General features: G+C 43.6%; 1 protein-coding gene across 1 annotated transcript in view; it reads left to right on the top strand.

Annotated features, from left to right (window-relative positions):
* Positions 1 to 23,119, top strand: part of Muc16 (mucin 16, cell surface associated) — a 200,071-nt gene that overhangs the window by 4,996 nt on the left and 171,956 nt on the right. Inside the window, exons 3-7 of the mRNA XM_059267231.1 lie at positions 224 to 2,755; positions 5,752 to 5,865; positions 7,849 to 8,397; positions 11,245 to 12,153; positions 12,445 to 23,041. Coding sequence (XP_059123214.1) covers positions 224 to 2,755; positions 5,752 to 5,865; positions 7,849 to 8,397; positions 11,245 to 12,153; positions 12,445 to 23,041 — 14,701 coding nt within the window. The remainder of the gene's footprint in view (positions 1 to 223; positions 2,756 to 5,751; positions 5,866 to 7,848; positions 8,398 to 11,244; positions 12,154 to 12,444; positions 23,042 to 23,119) is intronic.

Genomic DNA, 23,119 nt, shown 5'->3' with positions numbered 1-23,119 from the left:
GTTTCATCTAAAACTGCATTTTCAACCATGTTTCAGCATCCATTGGTGGATACTACAGTTTCTATTTCACAGGCAACATTTTCTGATGCCTCTGGAATTATGCCTCACACAGCTTCTTCCCTGAGCCAATCACTTCCACAAACTACCATTCTTGAAGAGACCACCATTGGAACAACACACGATACTGTTTTTTCTCAGTTACCCCCTAGCATGTCTACTGGCCTCTCCATTTCAGAGTCCATTACAGCTGGCAGAGTCTCCACAAAAAGCCCTTTTTATTTCTCAGCATCAGAAGACATCACCACTGGAAGCATTCCCAGCCACATTACCTACCCTAGCACAAAAGAACACATAGAGTTAACCTCCATCTTTGAGGCAGGTAATTCTGGGTCTTTATTATATGATACCCTATCCAGGGACACTGCAACCACTGTTTCTATGGCAGAGTTTTCTTCACCTGAGCCTCAAACATCTCCACATTTAGCATTGATATCTCAATCCAAGAGTTCTGAGGAACAGTCACATGTAAGTTCCTTACCCAAGAAAAAACACACTTCTTCAGATTCAGCATCAACTGTGATTGAGAAAACCACACCTTCGCCTGTTATTTCTACATCACAAGTACAAAATGTCTCTTCCCTTGATTTTGTGACGGCACTTGTAACTTCTATTCAAGAGACAACCTCAAATGGAAAAGACAAAAGTGTAGCTTCTGGGAGTACCTCAATCCAAGGCCTGGATACCACAGAGATTTCAACTCTAGGTCCTTCAAATAACATAAGGAACTTGAAGACAAGTCACATTTCCTCTAAAAACCCAACAACTAGAGTAAAAACCAATAGTCCAGGAGTGCATTCCCAAAGCACTGTCCTAGTTAATTCAATTCCATCAAGAATAACAACTGTAATTATGACCTCACAAAGTAATTGGGACACAAAACTTTCTACATTAATGCCCTTATCTAAACCTGCTCATACAGAAACTCAGAAAGATTTCCTGCTAACTTCAGTAGAACAGGAAATGACCATGTCTGAAGATACTAACTTGATGACAAAATCCAATTCTGATCTTTTCATAGTACCCACTAGGACTTCTACAGGGTTTACAAGAACAGAAGCTAACTCAACTGAGAGACTATCTATTGCAAGCTCTGGATCCTTCACAAAGACAACAGACATCTCAGTGGGAAGTACTTCCAGTATCTCTACACTTCCCTTCCCAGATATTGGTATCAGTCAAGTAATTAATGCTGCAGAATCATCCAAAATCACCACTCTTTGGAACACATCAGGTACCAGTACTGATACTGGGGCCCTCTCTGCAGCAACTCAGACATTTCTACACCCAGACTCCGTGACTTATCTCAGCAGTTCTGAGTCACTGTCATGGACAGGTCCCCCATCCCATGAAGCAACTCCCTCTGTGAATTCTGCAGAAATACCTGGGACAACATCATCTTTTCCTGCTACTTCCACATCAGAAGGACAAAGTCTCTCCTCTCCTACTTCTATGCCCCCCACATTCTCTTTTGGGCAAACAACCACAAAGGAATTGGACACAAACTTACCTTCCTTTACAACTTTATTTCCAAGCTGGAGAAACAGTGAGTTAGCCACTTCAAAGGACACCAGAACCTCTCAAACATCTTACTCTTTCACCAGAACTGAAGTATCCAGTGTGGACATAACCACTCCGGGACCCCAGTTCCAAAACACTGTACCATTTGATGCTGCTTCACCAGATGGTTCTGCCTCTTCCTTGTTGACATTACCAACAAAGACATCACCTTCTTCTGCTTTCTCTCTATCATCACATAGTTCAAACCCCACTTCTTTTCCTGAGACTTCATTCTCCACCTCTGAGTCTTTTAAGACAACAGATACATTGAGCAGAAGCTTGGAAACTGGAACAAGTTCACTTCCAAATTTGAGCAGCACCTCACGTGAAATATTGGGCTTATCTGAAGTTACTACTGATACAGAAAATTTTTATTCTTCCTCAAAATTCAAAGTAACCAACATGAAGACCATCAGTACGGGACATGAGCTAAGTTCCTCTGTACCAATACCCCCTGAATCATCCAGGGACGCCTATAAAATGGGTCCTTCTTCCTCCATATGGGTGACTTCTATGTCCACACCATTGCCTGCTTATTTAGAGACTACGAGATCTGATACTGAGCAATTTTCCCATTTGACTTCTGGATTGAGGGACACTAGCATGTCCCTCCAAACAAAGATACCTTCAGCTCCTGTGTCCACTCTCATTTTACCAAGTTCTGAGAGTGCTGTCATCACTTCTGCTATGAACATATCAACTCCACGTCAGACTCCATCTTCACAGTTTACTGAAGCTCCGGTAGAAACGATCACTATCTTAAATCCTTCTTCATCTATTGTAGAGTCTACTGGGGTAACATCCTTCCCAGAATCCAATTTTACTATGCCTTCACCGGAAAGTACTCATGTTCCAAGAACTGATATGTTACCTTCAGATGAGACCACTTTTATTGAAACAACAACCCTTTCTCCAACAGAAGAGATGGCTTCATTTGCCACAACTAGCATTCCAAAAGGCAGCTCAGCTGTGACTTCTAGCAGTCCTCTTTCTATTACAAAATCAAGTCGTGGAGATGTTTTGGTTTCCACCATTGTAGAAAAGCTACCTTCTTCAGCTTCTACACCACTGCCCTTTCCTGCTTCCACTGGCACTGACTTTACAAGCAGCCCAGCCCTCCACAGGATTACTCCTTCAGGTAATTTACAAACAGAAGATAACAGTGTTGTTGGAGTGAGTGGCCGCTCTCAAGATTCCATGATTATATTTAGAACTTTTAAGCCTATAGAACGCATCCCATCAAGACATCTCTATCACCCTTCTTGAAAAACACAATGACTGAAAGTTCTGACTTGGGAAGGGTGATAAATGCTTTTCAGGTTCCTACACATCTAACCAGGTTGATAAGTAAGAACCCACTGTCCCTATACTTCCATTTACAGACGTGGGAGGATCGTAGGCAATATCCCCTTCCTAAGAGGTAGAAAGAAAATTAGGAGTTCATTATTGTATTCATATTTATTTATGATTACTACAGTTAGCATTATTAAATCATACAAATTGTACAAATTAGTGACTTTCATTCTGATATTGTCATACATGCTCAAACAATGCTCTCATCATCCCCACTTCCTACTACGAACTCTTCTCACTTTCTTCTCTACCTTCTAGATTCCTTCCTCTTCCTCTGTAGTCAGTTTTCTGCTCTTAGGGCTTTTGTATGTTTGTTTCCACATGACATAAAATCTATGATATTTATTTATCTGTCTGCCCAATATTGTTTAACATGACCATATCTAGTTCCTACAAATTATGGCTGAGTAAAACTCTATTGTATATACTTTACATTTTTAAATTCATCCAACTGTTTAAAAGCATAAATCCTGTTTTGTGTGTTACTGGACATTGGACCTAGGACCTTGCACATGTGAGTCAAATGCTATACAGATGACCTATACCCTCTAACCCCATTCTATAAGTTTCTTTAGCAAACATTGGTTGAACTAGTAACACCAATCACTTCTAATAACTGAGCTAGCCATGGGCAAAACAGAAAAAAAAAAAAGCAAGTCAATGAGTAATCACAATGTTATAGATGTTCTACTATGATTATTAATGCTAATTAACAGTGTTGATAATGACAATTCAGCTTATACAGTACTTATTTCTATGTCAACACTGTTTCACAAAGGTTTTAATTGTAATATTAAATTGTAATATTATTTTGTGGGTAATGAAGTTGCGATACATAGAAGATGTGAAATAATTTTCTCACTATCATAAAGCTTATAAGTGACAGAACTAAGCTAAGAACTTAGGTGTGCTTGGTGCATGCCTGTCACCCTAGCATGTGGGAAGCTGAGGCCAAAAGAGCCTGTGTTCAAAGAAAACCAAAGTTATACAGTGAGGCCCTGTCTGAAAAACCAACGAGACAGGGGTATAGCTTAGTGCTAGAATACTCCCCCTAGGGTGCATAATGCCATAGGTTTGAACCACAGCATGCCCCCCCCCAAAAAAAAAACAAAAAAATTCAAACTATTCTGGAGTAGGAATTTATGTTCTTAATCATTAATTTAAAAGGGGTAGTTAAAAAGCTAGCAGAAAACACAAGAGATTCTGGCATGGCAGTAGCCATAGGAAGACAAGATTTTAGAGAGAAATTGTAAACTCTGTCAAATACTACAGAAATGCTAAGCTGCCATAAAGTGAGAGGTATTGTGACAACATGGGGATCCTCAGGGGATAGATTAGTGAAGCATAGAGAACTAGACTTCAACCACAGTAACATGTAGATAAAAGGAAGAGATTTTTCTTTGGTTTGTTTTGGAAGGTTATTCCATATGGATTGACACATGTGCTTTATTCTTAAGCAGCAAATGCAGCCCTTGTTTTATGTATATGTGTGGCATATGGAGGCACAAGCTAACCTGAAATTCATTCTGTAAACTCATACTGACCTTGAATTTGAAATAGTCCTGCCCTAGCCGCCCACACAGCAGAGATTATAGACATTATAGTACCACTAGACCTGACTCAAAGAAGAGTTTCTGCCTTGGTGGTGAACATGCTACTAGAATCACAACAGAGTCAAAAGATAAGAAGGAAAAACATATGATCCTGAAAGCTGAAGGAATAAGGTACCTGATGATGTGGGAGGGACCCAGAAGCCAGTAAATACAGGAGAAGACCTTTTAGGGATACTATCACAGTGAGAGAATTAAATTTGACACCAGATTTTATTTGTGACACAAATCCAAAAAATGCCCTGCAACAACATTAATACCTTCATTAGGAAATCTCCAGAGGAAGTATGTTTGAGTCCCTATTCAGATAGTTTGAACACTTCACAAGAAAGGCAGATATTTGAAATCATTGATTCGCTTTCTCTGTACATTGCCTTTATATATCACCAAGCAGGCCTCAAACTTACGATTCTTCTGCCTCAGCATAAGTGTTTGGATTTCAGGTCTATAACACCATACTTTACTTTGATTCTTGTTGTAGTTCGTTCATTCTCTGAAGTGAAACCAAATCAAATAAGAAGATAAGAACACATTTAAGTAAAGAGGGAGAAAAGGAGGACAGACAGAAAGTGAAAGTGGGATGTGATTTATTTGGTAGAGTGCTGCTTAGCATGCTCAAGGTTCTTGGTTCCACCCCAGCATTGCATCATGTAGGTATGGTGGTACTCACCTGTCTTCCAAGTGCTCAAAAGCTTGGGGACAGGAGGAGTTGAAATTCAAGGTAATCCTCAGCTATGTATCAAATTTGAAGCTTGCTTGGGCTGTATGAGACACTGCATTGAAAAAAATAGGAAGAAAGAAAGGAAGGAAATAAGGAAATGAGGATGGGAGGGAAGGAAGGAGGGGGATTGAGAGAGAGAGAGAGAGAGAGAGAGAGAGAGAGAGAGAGAGAGAGAGAGAGAGAGATGAAATAAAAACTGACAGTAGAAAGCAAAGGGGAAAAGAAAGGAAAGGCCATCAGATCTGCACATAGACATATGGGCAAACTGATAAATTTATAGGAAGGTGACGGATATAGGGACTGGTTATTCATCCTGTGTAGCTGTGGCTCAAAGTCACGGTCATGGATTCTAGAAAAGAGTGGCATGTACTCAATGAGGTGATCTATGTAGACAGTACAGTCTTTCTGGGAGAGATACTTACCTGTTTTCTTCCTCACTCACACCTGCAGAAACAGAAGACGACACACAGTCCCACACAGAGATACCTGATGGAGCTGCCCATGGAGACACTGCTGGCCTGGGAAAGGGCCCTCTGGCTTCTACATCACCTACTAGCCCTAAAGGTAAGTCCCACTGTGCTTACTCCCTAGAAAGTAGAAATAATACCCCTTGCTTTATTTCCTGTTCCAGAGCACCAAACCTCTTGATTTCCTTAAAGAGAATACTATATGGTTTTCATGAATGCTTGTCTAAGCTGGATCTTTGTTTAATGGTTACTGTGTAGAAGGCAGTGTATAATAGTATTCTCATAACATGCTGAGCAAGGTTTACTCTAGATCTCAAACTTTAATCTCTCTCTCCCCATTCTTTCTCTTAAAGCCTTTCTATGTAACCCAAGCTAGCCTTAGACTCACAATTGTGCTGTCATAATCTTCTACATGCTAAGATGTCAGATAAGTACCTCCATGTCCACCCTGATATGCTAATTTAATAAAATACATATCTTGGAGACTAAGTTGTAAACTGAGAATGCATAGAAAGACATTCAAGGAACAAAATAATTATAATGCAACTTTGTGCGGGGGAGCATGCTGGTGGTAAGCCATGGCAGCTTTTACATGCTAGGCAAGTACACTATTGCTGAAGCCTGCTCAGCTCCTCATTAGCATACTTTAAGTCAAGAACTCTGCTTCTGAGCCGCATCTGCAGGTTCCTCACTGGAAGATTCTAGGTAGAGGCTCTACCACAGACCATGCCCCTGGCTCCACACTGAGGGATTCTAGGCATGTCTGGTGCTTGTGAAAGTAAAAGGGGGGCATGAGATCCCTGGGACTGGAGTTATGGGTTGTTATATGTCACTAAGTGGATACTTTGTCTTCCAGACAAAAAAGATTATGTAATCAAACAGTGCTAGGAAACCTTGGTTTGAACAAAGTCAAGCAATTTCCTTTACAGCCACATCTCTAGTAAAAAGACAAAATCAGCACAGGACTATAACATTATGGAACCCAAACTTTCAAACAAATGACACATGTCACCTCTTTCAAGTCAAAGGAGGTGCATTCTGATGTACCATTCTTTCATGCCCTCATTTGTTTATTCACTCAAGACTTTGAGTTGAACACCACACCTACCACATGTGAAACAGTCAAACATTAATAGTTGTTAAGAGCCAGGACTGCTGGAGATTAAAATTCAATTCAGACATTGTGGCAAAAAAATATGGAGAAAATTAAATATAATGAATTCTCAGTGAAGGTGGATTTAAGCTTGCCCATGAAAATGATCAGAATTTATGGGGTCTGATGAGGGATAGGTAGGTCAGGAGGAAGGAAGAGCTCAACATTGAGTCATACAGAAAATAGAGAGGAACAAGGATTGAATAAGTGTGGACACAAATTTATCGAGCAGTTACAGCTCAAAAGGATACAAGAGGGTTAAAGTTGTAGCTCAGTTGGTAGAGGGCTTGCCTAGAATTCACAGAGTCCTGAGTTTCTGTCCTTGGCACCATATATACTAAATGTGATGATGCAGATCTATAATCTCAGTACGTAGGAGGCAGTCAGATCAAAAGTTTAAGAAGGCCCTCAGCTGTGTAGTGAGTTTAAGGCTGGCCTAGGAAACAGGAAACCCTGTCTCTCTGCTCTCTGTCTCTCTCTCATACACTCCACACACACATACACACACACACACACACACACACACACACACACGCATACATGCACGCACATGCATACACACACAAGCACATGCACATGTGTGCGTGCACACACACATGTGCACACATACACACACACACACACACACACGCATGCATGCACATGCACACACACAAGCACATGCACATGTGTGCGCGCACACGCACACACACACACACACACACACACACCAGAAAATTTTTAAAAAAAGCATGAGTGGAAAAAACAGATGAGCCATATAGCAAAACTCACCTTTTCCCTGCCCAGATCATGCTACCCACATCCCAGGAAAGCAGCACTTTCATAAGATATTTCTCTCCCTTTCATCATGTAGAGAAAAAAAATTTAATTGCCTATCTAGAAAGTGTAAACATTTTTACAATTTGTGTTGCATGTCTCAACTTACAGAGCTAACCACAAAAGGGACAGTAAAAGTGGAGACCCCTGCCACAGCTCTGAAGGCTACTTCCACTGCCACTTCAACCACCAAAATCCCTACTACAACTTCAAGACCCTTGACTCACCTCAAGACACCAGAGAAAATAGGCAACATAAACACAACAGAGATGATTATCACAGCCTCAGATGCTTCCCATGATGTCCTAGGGATAGCAGCATCATTTCCTACAGGCTCTGAAGAAAACACTAGCATGGTCCTCAGGACAAGACCATCATCTTACAGTAAAGAACCAGAGAGCACAGCCCTATTGATCCCCAGTCTTAGGACAGAGACCAGCCCAGATGTTCATACTTTGAACATCTCCTCTGGTGAGTCTGATACAGTCTCATGGGTCACCCATCCTTTAGAGATAACTTCACCTGTTGCCAAGATAACCATGAATATTTCTCAAGGTGAATCCGATTCCATAGTGTCCACAGCCACCACTCCCAGAGGAGAAGTCAGTTCAACTTTTCCAGCATTAACTGTTTTATCTACTATACCAGATTTGGCAACCTCACTGATTAGCAGACCTGAAGAAAACACTAGTATGTTTATTTCAACTCTTACTGACTCCCTCAGTGAACCAAAGCCAACAGCCTCTGGGGTCACCCATCCTGGGATGGAGGTGGATTATTCTATTGCCAGCACTTTTTCTACTGACACATCAGGAATGGCAACCTCACTGGATATTAATTCTGGAGCAGAGACCAAGCCAGCTCTCCAAAGTCTGACCGTTGTCCCTGGTGAGTCAGATACAACAGCCTCAGCAGTCATGCACCTTTCACAGAGCAGAATCCCTGATTCTGAAAATATTCTTGACATTTCCAATGGTGAAACTGCTACTACCACACTCTCAATGGATACTACCCATGGGACAGAAGTCATGCCAACCCTTCCAACCACTACTACATCACCTACTATAACAGGATTGAGGACCTCACTGGTCATTAGTTCTCAGACCAGACAGAAAAATACTAGTGCATCAACTATGACTCCTGCTGGTGAACAAGAGTCCACTGAAACACTTGCCACTGATCTTGAAGCATGGGAAACTACAGCTATTCCAAATACAACTACTTTGGCTACTGTATCAGGAAAGGTAATGGAGTCAACTACCTCAACTTTGATTGCTTTTCCAGATCAATTGTTTAATACAACCTCTGGGATCACCCAGACTGGGACAGAAGTCACCTCAACCATTTCCACTGTGAGTATTTCCTCTGGTGAGCCAAATACAGCAGTACCGGGGATTACCCATCCTACAGAGACAAGCTTTACTGTTCCTAAGACAGCCCTAACGTTTTCACATGGTGGATCATATTTGACACTGTCAACAACCACAAGTACTGGGGAAGAAGCCAGCTCTGCCCTGCCAACTACAGTGACTGCACCTGGTGTACCAAATACAGTGACCTCACTGCTCACTACTTCTAGAGCAGTGACCAGTACAAGTACTCCATCTTTGACTGTTCCTTTTTCTAAACCAGAAACAACAGCCTCATTTGCTACCCATGCTGGATCCCAGATAAGTTCAGCTATTACAATTCCATCTAATTCTCCTACTTTACCAGGAATGTTGACCTCACTCATAACTAGTTCTGGAACAAAAAGAAGTCTGTCTCCAACTTCGACTGTTTCCACAGGTCAACCAGAGACCACCATCCCGTGGACCATTCATCTTGAGGCAAAGTCCAGTTCAGCTGTCCCAACTTTGTCTGTTTTTCCTGGTGAGCCAGATACAACAATTTCATTAGTCACTCCTCATGAAGTGATCAGCCCTACAGTTCTGAAGACAGCCCCAGGTTTTTCTCACCATGGATTAAATGTTACACCCTCAGTGGCTTCCAGTCTTGGGACAGAAACAAATTTAGCTGGCTCATCTTCTGTTTTTTCACCTGAGGTGTCAGAGGTTCTGACCTCACTGACTACTAGTTTTTCAACAGTAACTAGTGAAAGTACTCCATCTCAGTCTATTTCTGATGATGAGTCAGATACCACAGTATCATTGGTCAGCCACCATAGGCCACAGATGAATTTAACCATTGCTACTCTGACTGTCTCCCCCAATGTTCCAGAGATGATGTCACATGAAACTAGTAGTGAAATAAAAACAAATCTTTTTCCAACTCAGATTTCTTTCCCAAGTCAACCAGAGACCACTGCTTCAGAAGTCGGCCATCCTGGAGATGAAACTAGTTCTGAGGTTCCAACAGGGACTGGAACCCCTAGTGAGCCAGATGAAACAGGGTCTTTAGTCAACTATCATTCAAAGGATATCCCAACTCTTCCCAATATAAGGCCAACTTTTTCTTATATGGATTTAGACACTACACCTCCCATATCCACAATTATTGGTCCAGAAGCCAGTTCAGCTGTTCTAACCACAACTATCTTACCTGTTACTCCAGATATGGTGACTTCACAGGTCTCTAGTTCTGGTACAGATCCAAGAACAGCTAAATCAATTCCAATTCTTTCTTCTGAACCACAGACTATAGTTTCCCTGGCAACCAATGCAGGGGAAGAAACAAGTTCAGCCATTTCTACTTCAGGTGTCGCTCTAGGTGTAACAGAAGTGAAGACATCACTGGTCTCTAGTTCTGGGGCAGAGACACATGCAACCACTCCAGTTCCAGTTTTTTCCCCAAGTGAACCAGACACCATAGCCTCCTGGGTCACTCATTCTGGCAGAGAAGGAACTTCAGATATTTTAACTCTATCTACTTTACCTGATGGGACAGATGAAACAGAATCATGGGATACTCATTCTTCAGAGACTAACCTAACAGTCCTCCTGATAACTCCAGATGTTTCCAATACTGTATCAGATAGTTTACCCTCAATGGCCACCAGTTCTGAGACAGAAGCCAAATCAGATTCTTCAACTTCTACTTTGTCACGTACTGTATCAGAAGTATTGACTTCACTTGTCCCTACTTTTAGGACAGTCACCAGCACCACTATTCCAACTTTGACTCTTTCTTCTGATAAACCAGAGACAGGAGTCTCAATGATCACTCATGCTGGGCAACAGAAAACTTCATCCCTTCCAATTACAACCACTTCCTCTAATTTACTTGGGATAATGACTTCACTAGTTCCTAGTTCTGAGATATACACCAGTACAATTTCCCCAACAATAACAAGTTATTCACAAGAACTGGAGAAAACAACATCACAAGTAACCCTTTCTGCCATATCAGAAGATAGTTCTGTTACAACTCTTACTGCTATACCAGGTGAAGCAGGTACATCAGCCTCATTTGTTCCCAATCCTGAAGAGATCAGCTCCAGAGTTCCAAGGACAAGCACAAGTTTTCCCCATGTTGAATTTCATTCCATACCCCCAACAACTACCACTAATGAACAGAAAACCAGATCATCTGCTCCAACTATAGATATCTCATCTAGCATTCCAGATATGATAACCTCAGAAGGCCACACTTCTGAGGAAGGTTCAAGAACATCCAAACCAATTCTGATGCCTCAACCTTCTGAGCCACATACCAAAATTTCTCTGATCTCTCATTCTGGGGGAAAAACTAGTTCACCCATGTCTACTGTTGCTGTCTCTCCAGGTGCATCTAGCTCTGAGACAGGAATCCATACCAGAAATTGGACTATTTCCCCAGGTCAACCAAAGACCACAAACTCATGGACCATGAATCCTGGAACAGAAGTGAATTCAAGGATGCTAACTACAACAATCTCACCTAGTGTTCTAGACATGGTGACCTCAAAATCTGTGAACCAAACTCCTAAACTACAGACCACAATTTCATTGATAACCGATGCTGGAGAAGATCTCAGTTCAGCCATGTCTACTCTGGCTGTCTCTCCAGGTATAACAGAAGTGACCACATCACTGCTCACTAACTTAAGTACAGAAAGCCATGCAACAACTTCAACTCTAACTTCTTCCCCAAGACTACGAGAGAAAACAACATCTTGGATCAACAACCCTGAAATAGAAGCAGCCATTTCAGGGATTCAAACTACAAACTCAGTATCTAGTGTTCCAGACATGATGACCTCAACCATCCTGAACCACACTCCTGCTGAACCACAGAAGACAGCATCATTGGCCACTCACGCTGGGAAACAACACAGTTCAGCCATGAATAGCATGGCAGTCTCACAGGGTATAACAGAAGTGATATCGTGGGTCAAGAGCTTGGGCACAGAAAGCCACAGAGTGACTTCAAATACAACTTTATCCCCCATACAACCAGAGGTTACAACACCAGGGGTAACTCATCCTGGAAGAGAAGGTACGTCAGGGGTTCTATCTACAACTATCAAATCTAGTGTGCCAGAAATGATGACCTCACCAACTCTTATTCCTCCTGATCCATATACTAGGGTTACATTGGTCACCAACTTTGTGGAACAGTCCAGTTCAGCCATGTCTACAAGGCCTGAACCTCCACATACAACAGAAACGATACCATTACTTGTCACTACCTCAGGCACAGAAAGCCATTCAGTGATTTCAACTTTAGCTGTTTCCCAAGATCAACCAGGGACCAAAGTCCAATGGGTTACACACCCTGGAAAAGAAGATACTTCAGGGGTTCTAAGTACAATGAACTTACCTACGGTTCCAGGCATGATGACCTCAACAATTCTGACCCAGACTCCTTCTGAAGCACAGACAATAACATCATTGGTCACCCATCCCGATGGACACCTCAGTTCATCCATGTCTACTCAGGCTATCTCTTCAGGGATAACAGAAATGATGACATCACAGGACACTACTTCTAAGACAGAGACACATGGAACCAGCACAGTTCTACTTGTTTCCCCAGGACAAACAGAAACCACAGCCTCATGGGCAACTCACACTGAAAGAAAAGGCACTTCAGGTGTTCCAAATAGCACCATTTCAACTGGTGTTCCAGATCTTGTTACTTCCACAACTCCTATTCCTTCTGAACCACATTCCACAGTTTCATTTGTCACCCACATTGGTGAACAGCCCAATTCAGCCATGTCTACTCAGGCTGTCTCTTCAGGGATAACAGAAATGATGACATCACCAACCACTACTTCTTGGACAGAGGCACATGAAACCAGTCAAGCTCTACATATATCCTCAGGACAAACAGAAACCACAGCCTCAAAGGTGACTTCTGCTAAATGGGAAGATACTTCAGGTGTTCTAACTACTACCATTTCACCTAGTGTTCCAGACCTTGTTACTTCCACAACTCTTATTCCTTCTGAACCACATTCCACAATTTCATTTGTCACCCACATTGGTGAACAACCCAATTCAGCCACGTCTACTCTGGCTGTCTCTTCAGGTACAACAGAAATTATACCATCACTGTCCACTAGCTCTGGCACAAAAACCAATTCAACAGCTACAACTCTGGCACTGTCCACAGATCAAACAGGGACCAGAGGTACATGGGTCACCCATTCTGTAAAGGCAGCCACTTCAGATGTTATAACTACAACCCTCTCATCTAGTGCTCCAGAGAACTTAACTTCAACAATTCTGACCCACACTCCTTCTGGAACACAGACCACAATATCAGTGGTTACCCATGCTGAGGCACAACCCAGTTTATCCATGTCTACTGAGGCTGTCTCTTCAGGGATAACAGAAATGATGGCATCACAGGACACTACTTCTGGGACAGAGGCACATGGAACCAGTCCAGCTCTACTTGTTTCCCAGGGTCAAACAGAGTCCACAGCCTCATGGACAACACATGCAGAAAGACAAGACACTTCAGGTGTTCTACCTAACTCCATTCCAACTGGTGTTCCAGATCTTGTTACTTCCACAACTCCTACTCCTTCTGAACCACATTCCACAGTTTCATTTGTCACCCACATTGGTGAACAGCCCAATTCAGCCATGCCTACTATGGCTGTCTCTTCAGGTATAACAGAAATGATACCATCACTGGCCACTAGCTCTGGCACAAAAACCAATTCAACAGCTACAACTCTGGCAGTGTCCACAGATCAAACAGGCACCACAGGTTCATGGGTCACCCATTCTGTAAAGGCAGCCACTTCAGATGTTATAACTACAACCCTCTCACCTAGTGCTCCAGAGAACTTAACCTCAACAATTCTGACCCACACTCCTTCTGAAACACAGACCACAATATCAGTGGTTACCCATGCTGAGGCACAACCCAGTTTATTCATGTCTACTGGCGCTGTCTCTTCAGGTGTAACAGAAAGGATACCATCACTGGCCACTAGCTCAGGCACAAAAATCTATTCAACAGCTACAACTCTGGAAGTTTCCACAGATCAACCAGGGACCACAGCCCTATCGGTCACCCATCCTGGAAAAGAAGGCACTTCAGAGGATCTATCTACAACTGTCTCACCTAGTGTTCCAGACATGATGACCTCAACAACTGTGATCCACACTCCTTCTGAACCACAAACTGTAACATCAGTCACCCATGCTGGAGGACACCCCAGTTTATCTATGTCTACTCAGGCTGTCTCTTCAGGTGTAACAGAAATGCCATCATCACCAGTAACTAGCTTGGGCACAGGAAGCTATGTAATTACTTCAACTCTGGATGTTTCCAAAGGTCAGCATGAGACTACAGCCCCATTGGTCACCCATCCTGAAAGCGAAGCCACATCGGTGGCCCTATCTTCAACCATCTCACCTAGTGTACCAGAAATGATGACATCACCTAGTCTTATTTCTGCTGAACAACACAGCACAGTGTTATTGGTCACCCAATTTGAGGGACAGCCCAGTTCAGCCATGTCTGTAAGCCCTGTCTCTCCAGGTGTAACAGAAAGGATACCATTACTTGTCACTACCTCAAACGTGGAAGGTCATTCAGTGCCTTCAACTCTGTCTGTTTCCCCAGATCAACATACAGCCACAGGTTCATGGGTCACCCAACCTTGGAATGAAGGCACTTCAGAGATTCTAAGTACAACTCTCTCAAATACTGTTCCAGATATAATGACCTCAACAGTTCTGACCCAGACTCCTTCTGAAGCACAGACAATAACATCATTGGTCACCCATCCTGGTGGACACTTCAGTTCATCCATGTCTACTCAGGCTTTCTCTTCAGGTGTAACGGAAATGATGACATCACAGGCCACTACTTCTGGGACAGAGGCACATGGAACCAGTCCAGCTCTACTTGTTTCCCAGGGTCAAACAGAGTCCACAGCCTCATGGACAACACATGCAGAAAGACAAGACACTTCAGGTGTTCTACCTAACTCCATTTCAACTGGTGTTCCAGATCTTGTTACTTCCACAACTCCTATTCCTTCTGAACCACATTCCACAGTTTCATTTGTCACCCACATTGGTGAACAGCCCAATTCAGCCATGCCTACTATGGCTGTCTCTTCAGGTGTAACAGAAATGATACCATCACTGGTCACTAGCTCTGGCATGAAAAACTATTCAACTCTGGCAGTTTCCACAGATCAACCAGGGTCCACAGCCCCATTGATCACCAATCCTGGAAAAGAAGACACTTCAGGAGTTCTAACTTCAACCATCTCACCCAGTGTTCCAGACATGATGACCTCAACAATTCTGACCCACACTCCTTCTGAAGCACAGACAATATCATCGTTGGTCACCCATACTAGTGGACATCCCAATTCATCCATGTCTACTCATGCTGTCTCTTCAGGTGTAACAGAAATGCTACAATCACTAGTCACTAGCTTGGGCACAGAGAGTTATGTAATTACTTCAACTCTGGATGTTTCCATAGGTCAGCCTGATACCACAGCCCAATTGGTCACCCATGCTGAAAGAGAAGCCACATCACAGGTTCCACCTACTACCATTTCAACTGGTGTTTCAGAAATGATGTCCACAACAACTCTTATTTCAGCTGAACCACAGAGTGCAGTGTCATTAGTCATCCATATTGAGGGGCAGTCCAGTTCAACCTTGTCTACAAGTCCTGTCTCTCCAGATATTACAGAAATGATACCATCACCAGTCACTAGCTCAAGCACAGAAAGCCATTCAATGACTCCAAATCTGGTTGTTTCCCCAGATCAACCAGGGTCCACAGCCCCATGGGTCACCAATCCTGGAACAGAAGACTTTTCAGGAAATTTATCTACAACTTTCTCACCTAGTGTTCCAGACATGACCTCAACAACTATGATCCATACTCCTTCTAAACTACAGACCATAACATCATTGGTCACCCATGCTGGAGGATATCCCAGTTCATCCCTGTCAACTCAGGCTGTCTTTTCAGGTGTAACAGAAATGCCACCATCACTAGTCACTAGCTTGGGCACAGGAAGCTATGTAATTACTTCAACTCTGGATGTTTCCAAAGATCAGCCTGAGACCACAGCCCCATTGGTCACCCATCCTGAAAGAGACACAACATCAGGGGTTCTACCTACAACAATTTCAACTAGTGTTCCAGAAATGATGTCCACAACTACTCTTATTCCTTCTGAACCATATAACACCATGTCAATCATCACTCACAATGAAGGACAGCCTAGTTCAATCTTGTCTACAAGTCCTGTCTCTGTGGGTATTACCGATGTGATACCATCACTGGGCATTAGCTTAAGCACAGAGAGCCATTCCATGACTTCAACTCTGGGTGCATCTCCAGATCAACTAGGGACCACAGCCCCATTGGTCATGCATCCTGGAGAAGAAGGCTCCTCAGGGGATCTATCTATAATCATTTCACCTAGTGTTCCAGACATGATGACCTCAATAACTCTGATCCACACTCCTTCTAAACCACAGACAATAACATCATTGGTCAATCATGCTAGTGGACACCTCAGTTCATCCATGTCTACTCAGGCTGTCTCTTCAGGGATAACAGAAATGATGACATCACCAACCACTGCTTCTTGGACAGAGGCACATGAAACCAGTCCAGCTCTACTTGTATCCTCAGGACAAACAGAAACCACAGCCTCAAAGGTGACTTCTGCTAAATGGGAAGATACTTCAGGTGTTCTAACTACTACCATTTCACCTAGAGTTCCAGACCATGTTACTTTCACAACTCTTACTCCTTCTGAACCACATTCCACAATTTCATTTGTCACCCACATTGGTGAACAACCCAATTCAGCCACGTCTACTCTGGCTGTCTCTTCAGGTACAACAGAAATTATACCATCACTGTCCACTAGCTCTGGCACAAAAAACTATTCAACAGCTACAACTCTGGAAGTTTCCACAGATCAACCAGGGACCACAGCCCTATCGGTCACCCATCCTGGAAAAGAAGGCACTTCAGAGGATCTATCTACAACTGTCTCACCTAGTGTTCCAGACATGATGACCTCAACAACTGTGATCCACACTCTTTCTGAACCACAAACCGTAACATCAGTCACCCATGCTGGAGGACACCCCAGTTTATCTATGTCTACTCAGGCTGTCTCTTCAGGTGTAACAGAAATGCCATCATCACCAGTAACTAGCTTGGGCACAGGAAGCTATGTAATTACTTCAACTCTGGATGTTTCCAAAGGTCAGCATGAGACTACAGCCCCATTGGTCACCCATCCTGAAAGCGAAGCCACATCGGTGGCCCTATCTTCAACCATCTCACCTAGTGTACCAGAAATGATGACATCACCTAGTCTTATTTCTGCTGAACAACACAGCACAGTGTTATTGGTCACCCATGTTGAGGGACAGCCCAGTTCAGCCATGTCTGTAAGCCCTGTCTCTCCAGGTGTAACAGAAAGGATACCATTACTTGTCACTACCTCAAACGTGGAAGGTCATTCAGTGCCTTCAACTCTGTCTGTTTCCCAAGATCAACATACAGCCACAGGTTCATGGGTCACCCAACCTTGGAATGAAGGCACTTCAGAGATTCTAAGTACAACTCTCTCAAATACTGTTCCAGATATAATGACCTCAACAATTCTGACCCAGACTCCTTCTGAAGCACAGACAATAACATCATTGGTCACCCATCCTGGTGGACACCTCAGTTCATCCATGTCTACTCAGGCTGTCTCTTCAGGGATAACAAAAATGATGACACCACAGGCCACTACTTCTGGGACAGAGGCACATGGAACCAGTCCAGCTCTACTTGTTTCCCAGGGTCAAACAGAGTCCACAACCTCATGGACAACACATGCAGAAAGACAAGACACTTCAGGTGTTCTACCTAACTCCATTTCAACTGGTGTTCCAGATCTTGTTACTTCCACAACTCCTATTCCTTCTGAACCACATTCCACAGTTTCATTTGTCACCCACATTGGTGAACAGCCCAATTCAGCCATGCCTACTATGGTTGTCTCTTCAGGTATAACAGAAATGATACCATCACTGGCCACTAGCTCTGGCACAAAAACCAATTCAACAGCTACAACTCTGGCAGTGTCCACAGATCAAACAGGGACCACAGGTTCATGGGTCACCCATTCTGTAAAGGCAGACACTTCAGATGTTATAACTACAACCCTCTCATCTAGTGCTCCAGAGAACTTAACCTCAACAATTCTGACCCACACTCCTTCTGAAACACAGACCACAATATCAGTGGTTACCCATGCTGAGGCACAACCCAGTTTATCCATGTCTACTGGCGCTGTCTCTTCAGGGATAACAGAAATGATGACATCACAGGCCACTGCTTCTGGGACAGAGGCACATGGAACCAGTCCAGCTCTACTTGTTTCCCAGGGTCAAACAGAGTCCACAGCCTCATGGACAACACATGCAGAAAGACAAGACACTTCAGGTGTTCTACCTAACTCCATTTCAACTGGTGTTCCAGAACTTGTTACTTCCACAATTCCTACTCCTTCTGAACCACATTCCACAGTTTCATTTGTCACCCACATTGGTGAACAACCCAATTCAGCCATGCCTACTATGACTGTCTCTTCAGGTGTAACAGAAATGATACCATCACTGGCCACTAGCTCAGGCACAAAAATCTATTCAACAGCTACAACTCTGGAAGTTTCCACAGATCAACCAGGGACCACAGCCCTATCGGTCACCCATCCTGGAAAAGAAGGCACTTCAGAGGATCTATCTACAACTGTCTCACCTAGTGTTCCAGACATGATGACCTCAACAACTGTGATCCACACTCCTTCTGAACCACAAACTGTAACATCAGTCACCCATGCTAGAGGACACCCCAGTTTATCTATGTCTACTCAGGCTGTTTCTTCAGGTGTAACAGAAATGCCATCATCACCAGTAACTAGCTTGGGCACAGGAAGCTATGTAATTACTTCAACTCTGGATGTTTCCAAAAATCAGCCTGAGACCACAGCCCCATTGGTCACCCATCCTGAAAGAGACACAACATCAGGGGTTCTACCTACAACAATTTCAACTAGTGTTCCAGAAATGATGTCCACAACTACTCTTATTCCTTCTGAACCATATAACACCATGTCAATCATCACTCACAATGAAGGACAGCCTAGTTCAATCTTGTCTACAAGTCCTGTCTCTGTGGGTATTACCGATGTGATACCATCACTGGGCATTAGCTTAAGCACAGAGAGCCATTCCATGACTTCAACTCTGGGTGCATCTCCAGATCAACTAGGGACCACAGCCCCATTGGTCATGCATCCTGGAGAAGAAGGCTCCTCAGGGGATCTATCTATAATCATTTCACCTAGTGTTCCAGACATGATGACCTCAATAACTCTGATCCACACTCCTTCTAAACCACAGACAATAACATCATTGGTCAATCATGCTAGTGGACACCTCAGTTCATCCATGTCTACTCAGGCTGTCTCTTCAGGGATAACAGAAATGATGACATCACCAACCACTACTTCTTGGACAGAGGCACATGAAACCAGTCCAGCTCTACTTGCATCCTCAGGACAAACAGAAACCACAGCCTCAAAGGTGACTTCTGCTAAATGGGAAGATACTTCAGGTGTTCTAACTACTACCATTTCACCTAGAGTTCCAGACCATGTTACTTTCACAACTCTTACTCCTTCTGAACCACATTCCACAATTTCATTTGTCACCCACATTGGTGAACAACCCAATTCAGCCACGTCTACTCTGGCTGTCTCTTCAGGTACAACAGAAATTATACCATCACTGTCCACTAGCTCTGGCACAAAAAACTATTCAACAGCTACAACTCTGGAAGTTTCCACAGATCAACCAGGGACCACAGCCCTATCGGTCACCCATCCTGGAAAAGAAGGCACTTCAGAGGATCTATCTACAACTGTCTCACCTAGTGTTCCAGACATGATGACCTCAACAACTGCGATCCACACTCCTTCTGAACCACAAACCGTAACATCAGTCACCCATGCTGGAGGACACCCCAGTTTATCTATGTCTACTCAGGCTGTCTCTTCAGGTGTAACAGAAATGCCATCATCACCAGTAACTAGCTTGGGCACAGGAAGCTATGTAATTACTTCAACTCTGGATGTTTCCAAAGGTCAGCATGAGACTACAGCCCCATTGGTCACCCATCCTGAAAGCGAAGCCACATCGGTGGCCCTATCTTCAACCATCTCACCTAGTGTACCAGAAATGATGACATCACCTAGTCTTATTTCTGCTGAACAACACAGCACAGTGTTATTGGTCACCCAATTTGAGGGACAGCCCAGTTCAGCCATGTCTGTAAGCCCTGTCTCTCCAGGTGTAACAGAAAGGATACCATTACTTGTCACTACCTCAAACGTGGAAGGTCATTCAGTGCCTTCAACTCTGTCTGTTTCCCAAGATCAACATACAGCCACAGGTTCATGGGTCACCCAACCTTGGAATGAAGGCACTTCAGAGATTCTAAGTACAACTCTCTCAAATACTGTTCCAGATATAATGACCTCAACAATTCTGACCCAGACTCCTTCTGAAGTACAGACAATAACATCATTGGTCACCCATCCTGGTGGACACCTCAGTTCATCCATGTCTACTCAGGCTGTCTCTTCAGGGATAACAAAAATGATGACACCACAGGCCACTACTTCTGGGACAGAGGCACATGGAACCAGTCCAGCTCTACTTGTTTCCCAGGGTCAAACAGAGTCCACAGCCTCATGGACAACACATGCAGAAAGACAAGACACTTCAGGTGTTCTACCTAACTCCATTTCAACTGGTGTTCCAGATCTTGTTACTTCCACAACTCCTATTCCTTCTGAACCACATTCCACAGTTTCATTTGTCACCCACATTGGTGAACAGCCCAATTCAGCCATGCCTACTATGGTTGTCTCTTCAGGTATAACAGAAATGATACCATCACTGGCCACTAGCTCTGGCACAAAAACCAATTCAACAGCTACATCTCTGGCAGTGTCCACAGATCAAACAGGGACCACAGGTTCATGGGTCACCCATTCTGTAAAGGCAGACACTTCAGATGTTATAACTACAACCCTCTCATCTAGTGCTCCAGAGAATATAACCTCAACAATTCTGACCCACACTCCTTCTGAAACACAGACCACAATATCAGTGGTTACCCATGCTGAAGCACAACCTAGTTTATCCATGTCTACTGAGGCTGTCTCTTCAGGTGTAACAGAAATGATGACATCAGTGGTCCCTAGCTCTGACACAAAAAACCATTTAACAACTACAACTCTTGAAATTTCCACAGATCAACTAGGCACCACAGCCCTATGGGTTACCCATCCTGGAAAGGAAGATACTTTAGAGATTCTATCTACAACTGTCTCACCTAGTGTTCCACACATGATGACCTCAACAACTCTGATCCATGCTCCTTCTGAACCACAGACCGTAACATCATTAGTCACACATCCTAGTGGACACTTCAGTTCATCCATGTCTACTCAGGCTGTCTCTTCAGGTATAACAGAAATGCCACCATCACTAGTCACTAGCTTGGGCACAGAAAGCTATGCAATGACTACAACTCTGGCTGTTTCGCCAGGTCAAACTGAGACCGCAATCAAATGGGTCACCCATCCTGGAAGAGAAGGCACTTCAGAGGTTCTATTTACAACCAGCTCACCTACTGTACCAGAAATGAAGACCTCACCAACTCTTATTCCTTCTGAACCACATACCACAGTTTCATTTGTCACCAACACTGGGGAACAGCCCAATTCAGCCATGTCTACAAGGCCTGTCTCTTCAGGTATAACAGAAAGAATACCGTCACTTGTCACTAGTTCTGGCACAGAAATCCATCCAATGACTTCAACTCTGGCTGTTTCCTCAGGTCAAACAGAGTCCACTGCCCCATGGGTCACCCATCCTGAAAAAGAAGACACTTCAGGAGTTCTAACGTCAACCCTCTCACCAAGTGTTCCAGACACGATGGCCTCAACATCTCTGAACCACATTACTTCTGAACCACAGACCATAACATTGGTCACCCATGCTGGGGGACAGACCAGTTTATCCATGTCTCCTCAGGCTGTCTCTCCCCATGTAACAGAAATGATACCATCACTAGTCACTAGAACTGGCATGCCAGAAATGACCTCACCAAATCATATTTCTTCTGAAGCACATGCCACAATTTCTTTTGTCACCCACGTTGAGGGACAGCCCAGTTCAGCTGTATCTACAAGGCCTGTCTCTTTCCATGTAACAGAAACAATACCATCACTAGTCACTAGCTCTCACATAGAAAGGGATTCAGTGTCTTCCACTCTGACTGCTTCTCCAGGTCAACCAGAGACCACAGCCTCGTGGGTCACCCATTCTGTAACAGAAGCCACTTTGAGTATTCTAAGGACATCCATCTCTCCTAGTGTTCCAGACATGATGTCCTCACCAACTCTTTTTTCTTCTGAGCCACATACCATGATATCCTTGGTCTCCCATGTTGAGGGACAGCCCAGTTCAGCCATGTCTACAAGCCCTGTCTCTCCAGCTATAACAGAAATGATGACATCACCAGTCACTACTTCTGAGACAGAGACACATACAGCTACTCCAACTCTGACTGTTTCCTCAAGTCAAACAGAGACCACAGCCTCCTGGGTCACCCATCCTAGAAAAGAAGCAACTTCAACAATTTCTACTTTGTCTGCTTTACCTAAAGAGCCAAAAAGTACTGAAGCATGGCTCATTCCTTCTGCCAAGCCCAGCACACCACTCTCCACAACACCTCCCACATTTTCTTATAGTGGATCAGACATCACTTCCTCAGCTTCTGGGGCAGAGACCACTCCAGCCATTCCAACAACTCTTTCATCTGGTGTACCATATATGACCACTCGACTGGATACCACTTCTCCAACAGACAATAGTAT

The sequence above is a fragment of the Peromyscus eremicus genome, chromosome 7 (assembly GCF_949786415.1).
Source record: "Peromyscus eremicus chromosome 7, PerEre_H2_v1, whole genome shotgun sequence".
In the NCBI taxonomy this organism is placed as follows: Eukaryota; Metazoa; Chordata; class Mammalia; order Rodentia; family Cricetidae; genus Peromyscus; species Peromyscus eremicus.
The sequence above is the reverse complement of the archived record's forward strand: the minus strand, read 5'-3'. Positions and strand labels throughout refer to the sequence as shown.